General features: G+C 32.6%; 2 protein-coding genes across 3 annotated transcripts; one reads left to right on the forward strand and one right to left on the reverse strand.

Moving 5' to 3' along the window:
* Positions 1-2,161: 2,161 nt before the first annotated feature.
* LOC109005142 lies at positions 2,162-3,196 on the forward strand. Its single transcript, XM_018983944.2, has 4 exons — positions 2,162-2,442; positions 2,536-2,617; positions 2,751-2,817; positions 2,960-3,196. Exons 1-4 carry the CDS (start codon positions 2,205-2,207, stop codon positions 3,179-3,181), a joined length of 609 nt encoding a protein of 202 aa, XP_018839489.1. The 5' UTR covers positions 2,162-2,204; the 3' UTR covers positions 3,182-3,196.
* Positions 3,197-3,657: 461 nt separating this feature from the next.
* LOC109005165 (AT-hook motif nuclear-localized protein 1-like) lies at positions 3,658-7,093 on the reverse strand. 2 transcript variants are annotated; one of them, XM_018983967.2, is made up of 6 exons: positions 6,454-7,093; positions 5,847-5,890; positions 5,509-5,640; positions 4,779-4,940; positions 3,960-4,284; positions 3,658-3,855 (listed from the first exon to the last, which is right to left on the reverse strand). In XM_018983967.2, the coding sequence occupies exons 1-5, from the start codon at positions 6,839-6,841 to the stop codon at positions 3,967-3,969; spliced, it is 1,044 nt and encodes a 347-aa protein (XP_018839512.1). In that variant the 5' UTR covers positions 6,842-7,093; the 3' UTR covers positions 3,658-3,855; positions 3,960-3,966. The 2 variants fall into 2 exon arrangements, with proteins under 2 accessions (XP_018839512.1, XP_018839511.1); XM_018983966.2 differs by having other exon boundaries at positions 5,847-5,914.
* Between the last annotated feature and the right edge of the window lie 4,148 nt (positions 7,094-11,241).

Consider the following 11,241-nt stretch of genomic DNA (forward strand, 5'->3'; position numbering starts at 1 on the left):
TATCTTCTGTTTCGGTCGGAATATATAGTAACCGACACAATTTAATTAGATCGATGTTTCGTATTGGATTAAATTCCAATCATTACCATCAATTAATCCAACCAAATTTTGTATTTAAAAAATATTTAGAAGGTTCATCAATAAATATTTTTATAAATATTTTTATTTGACTAATAAAACAAACTCTCCCTTCAATCATATACATTTTCTATGTTCATATATATTTGTTATAGAAAAAATAATACTCATCATCTTCACAGCATACATTATACATAATTTTTTTTTTCTCTTATCAAATTTGTTATAATTAAAATTTGACAAAAATGTCACCATTGAGATGATCCATTTAAAAAAAAAAAGAAAAATTCCATTTGGGAAACGATGATTTTTTGTTACAAAATCATTGATTTTGAAAACATTACCGTTTAGAGAGGCAAATAGTTTAAAAAATATATTGGTATAGATGAAAAGTCGAAAATACAGACACAATAAATAATTAAATAAGTATGAAAATGTGAAAAAAAAAAGTTAAAAAAATTCTTCAGGCAACAAAATTGAGTCGTTAAAGTAAATAGTAGAAAAAATAATAAAGAAATAATATATAAATATTATTTTAATAGAATAAGAAAAAATAAGAAGTACTGTGGTGTAGGAGATTTTGGAAAAATAAGTTGTTAAAATAGAAAAGGATAATTTTTGAGTAAATTTTGAAGTATAATTTGGTCTATGAATACTAGTGATCTTCGTTATTACGCGTTTGTCCATAGTCACATTTTGTTTTTTGAAATGGATGATATTCTTTTTGGATTGTGATGCTATGAAAACAATAGCAAGAGAGGTTTTGGGTTGCTGCTTTGTCCAAGAACAAAGAGCAAGTTTCAATTTTGTAATTTTTGTGTTTAGTTTTGTTGCTGTTGATGGGTTGCTGTAATTAATGTTGATGTTGATATAAGAAATATTATTTTAATGAATTACGTTACTATGCCTCTTCAATTTGCTCCTTTATTTTTATTGTTTATGCATTTAATTTTTTTTAATGGTTAAAGAATTGACTATTAGTGTATTGATATTTTTTATTTTTTAAAAACGTTTAAACATGTTTAAAAAATATTTGAAAAAAAAAAAATACAATTTACACTAAGGGTACACCAAGTGCACAAATTGAGAATGCATAGTAGCACTACTCTATTGTAATTGCTTTGTCCTTGAACAATGAGCAAGAAATATTATTGTTGTTGTTGATGGGCAAATGTAATTGCTGTTGATGTGTTGCTAGAATTTTATTTTTGTGCTCAGTTTTGAAATATGTGAATAAAAAAATATTATTATTAATTAATATATAGTTAGTGTAATTGTAAAATATGAAAAAATAATAAAAAATAATATTATATTATTATTTTGACTAATCCAATATGAGTTTATGACTATAAAGATTTTAGATTTATGAAAAATATGTAATTTTTATTAAATTTTGAAGATGATTTTGATGAAATCAATACTGATGCATAATATATATATGCTTTTCTAAATGACTAGAGAAAGTATATATATAAAATATACGTTAAATATTTATAATTATTTCACTTTTTTTCCATGCATGGATTCACTCGTTTTTTAAGAAAACTTATATTAGACTTAAATATTCTAAATTTATATATAACAATTAACAACTATTTCAAAATGATATTATAAATATTCCATTTTAATATTTTAATTGAAACCTTCACCAAAATAAAATTCAAACATTTTTTTTTTTTTTTTTGGGAAACGTAATTCAAGACTTTGATATATCTGCCGCCTGGGATGTATTTCCAAAGGAGCATTACTCTTTATAAGTACAAATTCCACACACCAAAATTTTTTTAAAATTTTTTTAAAGTTTTTTTTAATTTTATTATTCTTAAAATAATTGAATTATTCTATTCATAATCTATACACCACACATTTAGTAAGAAAATTAAATTAAAGAAATCATAAAAAGAATGGTGTATGGTATACGAGGCTTAGGTATAGAATTTTTCTTTCCAAAGTAGAATCACCAACCGAACAATCCATTGCATTGGTTCGCTTTCTTCATACGAGAACCTTGAAAAACAGTGCGTTGTAATAAATAACAGAAGCCCAAAAGTTGGCAACCTTCGACTATAAATGCCAACAACTTGCAACTTCTGAACATCCATATATCTTTTCGTTTACTGACGAAGATGGCCGAAAAGATTACCAACTTGAAAAACAAATGCGTTGCTTATGATTATAGTGAAGATGAAAACGTCGACGCAGAAGAAGACTTCGGCCTCTCATTGGAGAAGTTGAACCTTGGTCCAAGAAAGAAAGTCATTGTTCTGGGTCTAGGAGGGTTGTTATGCCATAGAGTCTGCCGTCGTGAGAAGTCCAACATTCCAAGATTCCGCATTCCTGACGCTTCCTATGGAAGCTTTTTGGGTAGAATTCTTTATCTGTCTTTTTTGTCATGATGTCTTGTCTGTGTTATATGTTATGTTTAGAATATCATTCATTACGTTATGGCGATTCCAGTTTACAGGAGGCCTTATTGTGAAGAATTCATGAGATTCTGTCTTGAAAGATTTGAAGTTGGGATATGGTCTTCTGCAAGGGAGTGAGTATACATAAGCCCCACCTACTCATTCATTGTGTTGCAAGGGAGTGAGTATACACAAGTTTCTGATAATATTTTGCTTTATTTCGAGGTTCTAATGGTTTAAAACCTCATCCGAATGCATGGCAAATAGATGGTATCTGAACAGCGCTTTGGATTGTATAATGAAAGGGTTGAAAAGCAAGCTTTTATTTGCTTGGGTAAGTAAATATATTGTACTTGATGAATTCCGCTCTTAATTCAACAAGAACTATTTATGAAATTGCTTGGTGCATTTCTCAGCTTCCTTCCTCCTCGATCGATTACATCTGCAAACTTTTTTTTGACCCTTGAGTTTTTTAGGACCAAGAAAGATGCACTGATTCTGGGTTCAAGACCTTGGAGAATAGGAACAAGCCCATCTTTTTAAAAGATTTCAGGAAACTCGAGAGTTTTGGAGTTAAATACTCTGTATCGAACATATTGCTGATAGATGATAAGCCATACAAGGCTCTGCTAAACCCTGTATGTGACGGACAACATTCTTCAGGATGTACTAGGCTTCACAATAGCTCGAGTTTCTAATTTTGTTTTTAATTTTTTATGATAAGCCATAATTTTTTATTCTAATAGATTTGAGAATAATTTTGTGGTGAGAGTGAACACAATTACTTCTAGTCTTATTAATTACATTCTGGTTTGGTTTAATTTTTGTTTTTCATTCCAGCACTTCATCGCTTCGTTCTCTTTGAGCATTTTGTTTCACATGTGGGATTTGACATACATTTCAGACATTCCGATTGCCTACAATATGTCAATAACTATATTTTTGAAATTTAGGTACACTATAAAATCAATTCAATTTTTTTATCGAGCTGAATTCATCTTTAAATTTATCATTTCAACGTGTGCGAGCCCTTGTTCGGGCGAAAGGACGTTAAGGCAAATTTGCTGCCATCGACAATAATATCAGGATTTGGCGGAGGCTGTACGTACATTTTCAATTGCATGTATAGCCAGCCAATCAAGAACAGTATATGAAAATGTGGACAGGATTAAAATAAGTCAATGAATTTAGAGTGTACTAATATTCTCACGAATAAAATCCATACATAGCATGTCAAAAATTGGTCTGAATTTGTTAATAATTCCTAATCCTAGTTAAAAATGTTGAGAATTTTAAATCTATTCGTAACACAGTAACTAATCAAATTAACCAACTGTTCTTGTTACTTCAGCCTCCGTGATCCCAGATACACCTGAAATGAAATCAATACGGTACCAAAAATTAGGTCTGGAAGGCAAAAATCGCATCAGACTTCAGAAATAAACGACGGAAGAGGTAATGAAAATGCATGTCTACCTAAAATCTATTCATCAAAAGCAGAGACATTGATGTCAGGAGATGGCCTCTGATCTGAGGTTGGCTCTGAGCCATTCCGAATAGCAGTATTCTGTGTGGCATTTGCATTCAGTTTAACACCCACACCATTATCTGCTTCTGCTTCCGCGTTGTTCTGCGCTTTCAGCTCTACAGGGTTGAAAAGGGACCCTTCAAGTTTTGTTGATGTAATAGACCTTGCCAACATGTCTGGAGCACCTGTGATTGGGCTCAACATGGTTTGTTCACGATGGTACTTCTTTTTATGCGCCTTATAACCATTTGGCATGAAGCTTCCAACAACAATCTGGCAAATTAAACAGAACAATTATAGTTACTCTGATGGTAATAATAAAATAGTGGAATGTTGTGTTGTCTCTGTAAAAACAGATTAACTTGCATGAGAGCCGTGAAAACTGCATATTTCATTGATAGCAGAAACAGCATCTATATAGTCCCATTATCCTATCCACAACCATAAAAAGAATTAAAACAGTCCAATCCAGCATACTTCCAGCCATGAGCATTGCTACTGCGATTGATTGATACTGCATATTGCACAAGGCTAGGATCTCTTCACATTATTTGTTATCGTTAACAGTTTTTGACAGTCCCACTATTATTGCAACCGTGTTTGGAAAAAGTGATTCTTTCCCAAATACAGTAATTTCAAAGCTAATAAGCAAGTTGGTAACTCCGTATAATGTCCGTAATTATCAAATCATAGCATGAAACGCAGTCAACACTTGAATAATTACGAACTATTTTAGGAATTAAGTGAAATTAAAAGAAATGCCTCACTTGGATAGGGCCAGCAGCCACTAGCAAACCAGCAATGCCACCACCTATTACACGACCATCAGGACCAGCCAATGAGATGCTTAATCCACCAGTTCGACTTCTTTTACCAACGGTATCAGTGACTGTAAATGACCCAGATAAAGACAATATCTCAAAGCGGCCCTGCAAGAAAGTAGTTGAATTAAACTGACGTTAAAAAATGAAGTTCATGATGGTATATACGGCAATAAGAAGTATAAAATCATCAGGTAAAAATCATATACTATGTAATTTTCAGGTACAGAAAAAGGTCTATTATCCACGAAGAATATTGTGTATGATCAAAATTGTCAATTAGAAACATGTATGCATGTTCAAAGCTGGTGATAGAGTAATCGGAAAGGTACCTAATCAATTATCAACTCACACACAGGAAGGAGCAAGAAAACCTCACTGCTCCCAACCATCCTTTCGAGAGAGCAACATACCTTCGGGTTTAAATTATACACCAATGGAAGACCCTCTATTAAACAGGGGACTCGTGAATGTAAGCAAAGGGAAAACTCCAGGTACCAACATCGTTCTTGAGGGTGCACAAACTGATACTTAAATCATGCATCTAATTCTGCTCTATTCTTACAAAAGATAACGGCCCGAACCCTTTTAGGTGCGAAAAGACACCGAAAATGCAAGAAAAAATGACAACAAATAGTGATAAAAAAAACACACACACACAAATCCCAGAACATGCCTCGTAGGTCAAGATTCCACCAGAAGAACCCGGTTGGCGAATAGTAACATTGGAAACTGCACCATTGGCGGAGAGAATGCATATTCCTCGAGGACTCTTCTGAGAAAATGAAAGAATTTTTCCTGCAACATCCTGTAAGATGAAGTAGAATCGATATTGGGTAAACACGAGACTATCAGGATTGGCGCAAAAATCCTGAAGTATTATTATCGTTATTATTGTGATTATTATTTTGATAGTTAAAAAAAGAACTATATTGAAAAATGATCAGAAAGACAGAGATGGTATTTCGTGTGGGGGTGGCCACAAAATACATGATTTTATCTTTAATACATTACCTCCCCAGTATTAACAGTGACCACGTGCGGTGTGAAGTCCCCTCCTGCCGTGTTCGCAAACAATTCACCTTCTCAGATGAACATCCACAGGACCACATGTAAGATAAATTGAGCTAAAACGACCTAAAGCAGCATGCCCATTTAACATCACAAGGTAATCACGTTTATCACGTAAAATTGTACTAATATTACACAAGCACTCAAGATATTTCATACAAAGCATAACCCAAATTTGCATTTCCAAAAATAAATCCCCATCTATTTAATTCCCCCATGCTGGTTATGTAAGATTGAATTTTTTTTTTTTTTTGGATTAGTATATAAAATTGAAATTAAGATCCAAAGCCCCCACTAATGAAATAATTTTCCGAATCCTTAAATGATCCTTATTTAACCTGGTCTCGGGATGGTATGAAAATGGGCAAAAGATGAGCCTCTATGGTACTTGTCCTAGTTTCCATAAACCCAGTACCGTTAAACGGTACAACCAAAGAAAGTTGATTTTCGTTGACCAACAAAGGAAAGGTACAAAGTTTATGACACCAACCACAAAATCTTAATCTAATCTCTCTTTCCTTTCAGGCGTTTTCTCAGCAACCAAACTCACCTAAAGAAGCAAGAAGCTGCCAGTTGCCAGACCCAGAAGGCCTGCCTCGTCCCCTTTTGGAAGAAAACTCGGGTGGGGAAGAAGGCGACAAAGTAAACCCTGGCGGTGGTGGCACAATGTACGACAGCCTCAGGTTCCCATCTGCGTCGTACTTCCTTGGCCTCCCTCTCTTCTTTTTCCCAAACAACTCAGCACTCCCTGGTGTCGTGCTTGTTGAAGTTAGCATCGTTGAGGTTGTGGTTGTGGTAGTTGTTATAACTGCAAGACTCATATCCCCGGGCCTGTTCAGCACCACCTGGGGTAGCGCCACGTTGCTCAACGGGGCCGGGGCTGAGTCTGTGTCTGAGTTTCCGAGTGATCCAGAAACCGTGCTCTCCTTCTCTTCCATTAAAATATGTTTTAAATGGAAAACCAAGCAAAGCGGGTTTTGTTATATGCTTCTAGAAGAGGAATCGAGGAAGATGGAGGAGAAGTTTGAACGAGGAAGGGTACATTCAGATGGCGGCAAACGTATTGTATGGAAGAAAGGGCGCTTGCTGTAGCTCTTTTTTGATTAGCTTTGGTGGGAGATTTCGTAAAAAGTTCCCTCCATTAATGGTTGGAAGGAAGGCAGGAAAATGACCCGGAAAAACTGGTATGGTATTTTCTGTTTTCTTGACTGGACAACACAGTCCACATTAGGTTAAGAGGCAGAATTACCGGTATGGATATACCCAAAGTACCCCCTCTCAATTGTTTGTATACCCCAAAATTTCATTAAATACTGCTGCATTTTATTTTATTTTATTTAGAAATGGCATCAAATATAAAAAAAAAAAAAAATTATGATTGTGCAACATCATTTATTTGTCAGTTATCTAAATAATAAGAATTTAATGAAATTGAAAACTATTAATTTAATTTCAAAGCATAAGTTAATAATATCTTAGAATGCAAAAGTATGATAGTAATATGAAATGTCGACAAGCAAAGCCAACGTTAAGGAGCGTTACTTCAAATTCAAATGGATATTTTCCTTTTCCTTTAGTAAGTATTCAAGTAGATAGGAAAAGAGTAGTTGGTGTGTTCCTCTATTGGGCCTTTTGCATCAAAAGAACCGAGTAATTAATTAATTAATTAATTATAAGGCAGCTTTATGGAAGTCTCCAAAAAACGGGATTTAAATATCCGGTCAAACTAAGACCGGTCCTCTTCTCTAAAACCCATTTAAAAAAAAAAAAAAAACGGTGCGCATCCCTAACTTTAACGTTTCCGAATCCATAAACCGGAATCTGATTTGTTTTCTGTGATCAGGGCACTTTTCACTTGCTATTTACTGGTAAGAAAATGGAAGCTTTAAAAAAAATCCAACTTTATAATAGAGAAAATTAAAAATGGTTTTTCATAGACATTCCTATGCTTTTTCTAAAAATAAAAATAAAATTATATTAGCTGTTTATATGAGATTTTCCGTCTAATAATTTTGACATGATGTACACTGTTCTAATAATTTTGCAGTTTGAATTATTATCGACATAGTAACCGAGGCTTTTATAAAATTGTTGTAAATAATTTCCATATCAACGTTTGAGTTTCAACCTATCATGAACATCGGCAAGCGCAAGACCAACAATTCCTCCGTGGATAATGAATAAAATAAACAAATTATGGGTTACTTTTTTATTTTACTTTATTTTAAAAATAAATTCGTTAGTTATAATATACATTAAAAAACAAAACCGTTATATGATTAGATAAAGATAAAGAGTATTGCTAGCGTGCCATTCAATTTTGATCGTCGAGAGTGTCTGTTAGTACAAAATTATTTTTTTAATATATTTAAAAAATAAAAAATAAATATAAATATATTAAAAATAATTTTCTTAATCCTTAAGTAAAAATTTTAAAACAAGATTTAAATAGATAAGCAGTTAAAATGAAGAGATAAACTCATACGACATTCTAGTATTTTTCAAAGATAAATGATAAAGCAATCGAAAAGGGGTACACCTAGTTTGTATTTAATTATTTTTATTTAATAATTAAAGAAGTTTTTTTTTAATAATTTTGTATTTTTTTAATTTTTAAAATTTTTTTAATTGGGTTTAAAAAAATGTTTTAAAAAAAAAGGTAAAAAAAAAATAGACTGTTCGGTACAAAAGAGGTGTACGATTTTCGATGTCCCTGGCACCAATCTTAGATAAAAATCTCCTTCCATTATCTATCAAAAACTAAATAAAAATAAATTATGAAGAAACAAAGGGCGCCCGTATCAGTTTTGTCGAAATAAAACAAAGGCAGTCTGAGAGAAAGTAAACATGTCAGTAAGACGAGGACCAATCACGCTCGATTAACTAAACCATGCTTCAGCCGTTTGATCGAATGCTCAGCTCAGCTCTAGCTGCATTTGACGGTAGCTAATACTAGAATGTCGTTTTGTTTTTGAACACCGTTTTGTTTCGATATATATATTTAATTTTTGAACACCGTTTTGTATTTTTGAACGCCGTTTTGTTATATTTAATTAGATACACACTAGCATTACTCTTTAATTAAATGGTGCTTCAACCTAATATTATTGATATTAATAACATCCATCATATAAAAATAATTAATTTAGTTATCCGTTATGCTGCTAAATCACGAGGGACCAAAATAGATAAATTCAGACATTAATTCATATCTTAACAGACATTAACAATATTCTCGGATATGATGAAATAAATATGCTATGAATCGTTTTTAAGCCCCGAGCATTTGAAACGGTAATAAATTTGCGAGCCAGTCCCCAAATTAATAAAATTTTGTTATGAATAATATTGGAGATGGTGAATGAGTAGGCACCGTCAAAGTCCATTAATTAGTTCCCAAAAACTAGCTGTTGTACTTGTAGAATCAAAATCCAAACCATTATTTATTCCATTGTATGGTTTCTCAGCCAATATATTTATTGGTAACCAATTCCACCTAACACGCGCAGCTTTAACTATATATGCATGTCAATGGGCATTTAAAAATGAAAGAATAATGATTCAAAAAAAGAAGAAGGACCATATGTCATGTACTGTGACTTTCTCAACACCTAGCTGGCATGCCTTCAAAATACATCAAGGCTAGGTGGGAAATTTAAGCATCATATATATGATATATATATATATATATATATAGTTCCACAAAAAGTCAGCATATGAGGCAGATATGCCAGCGAATTTGGCTCATAGTTTCTATCCACTTTTCCCAATCTATCTGCGATTCTGCAGGCGCGCGCGCGCGTACGTATAAAATATAAATGGAAACACAAAGGCATGCAGTTCGAAAAAAGGAAGAAGCCCCCCCGGTGATGATCACGTGAGTTTATGGAGTTTCAAGGGCCGAGGCTAGCCTCCACATTATTTTAAGGAAATTAAACAGCGTACTGGGTTTTCCAACGAACGCCTTGCATGCAGTAGATAATATTTATAGGAATATAAAAAAAAAAAAGAAGAAGAAGACAGAAGTGCTCTCGTGTATGCCGTGACTTTATAATTTGGCGGAAGGCGGACCACGGATCAAATTTTTAAATTCATCTCTCGGCATGAAAATAAAGCTGCTCAGTTATAATTAAAGTGGTGATATTATATGCAGAATTGATTTCCCTTTCGGCTTCTCTCCATGTGGGTTCATTATATATGCTAATAATCTCGACTAGGCATGCTTAGTCAATACAAATTTAACAAATGATTTCTCTAAGTTTTAAATATATATATATATATTGTCTAATTTCTTTGTACAAAATTAGACTCCATTATAAAAAGTTGTAAAAAAATATTTTCTTTTTTAGCGAGACTTGTTTATTTATTCGACATATGATTAATTCTTCCCTTTTTTTTTTTTTTTAAGCAAACGTCGATCGGACTCCAATTATTCTGTGGATGTGTTATGGTCAAAGTCGTGTGTTTGCGATATTGCCACTTAAATTAGGATCATGAGAATACTACAAGAAACGGTGAGCAGGGATGTTTTGCGAAATTTGTGTAGGTGTTATTCCATTTAGGAGTTAGCTCGAAGGGTGTAAATTGCGAATTCAGTCTATGCCAAACAGAGATCATATATGGATGGGTAGTTGGCCTTACGGTACTAATTTAGAATATCTACCATAAATCTATGCAACTTTTTTTAACTGTCTAAAAGAATGCCATCTAATTTTCTGCAAAATTTAATCGATAATGATTCCCATGAGAGGAAGCAATCATGCGGATTATTTATTCCCCCCAAAAAAAAAGAAAAGAAAATGATTTACAGTATCGAATTGGTTGCTAAATGTAGCAACATTATAATGATATTCTATTGTTGCTAAGCTTGAAATTCGGGCCAATGGTATATGTAAATTCTGAAAGGTTTAAACATTTTATTTATGAGAAATTCTATTTGCAGTCCTGAAGTGGGGACTGCATATGCAAGCACATGCTTAAATGAGAGAAAACATTATTTTAGGAGGGATAATTTTGTAATTTTACAAAATTTTAAAGTTAAAATAGCCTAGGCCTGCACATACAGTCTCCAAGTGGGGACTGTACCTACCATTACTCTTTATTCATAATCTCTTTTATCGTCATCCTCTCATTATTTTATAATGTGATATTAGATGATAATTTTATAAATAAAATATAATAAAGAATATCTAATTATCTAATATCACATTATGAAATTATGAGAATTGAGATAATGAATAATATTGTTTTTTTATCTAAACATTTTTTAAACTCTTTAAATATTTAAAAAAATCACAAATTTATTAAAAAATAATTTCTTAATCATTAAGTTAAAAAA

This window comes from Juglans regia, chromosome 4, assembly GCF_001411555.2.
Source record: "Juglans regia cultivar Chandler chromosome 4, Walnut 2.0, whole genome shotgun sequence".
Lineage (NCBI taxonomy): Eukaryota > Viridiplantae > Streptophyta > Magnoliopsida > Fagales > Juglandaceae > Juglans > Juglans regia.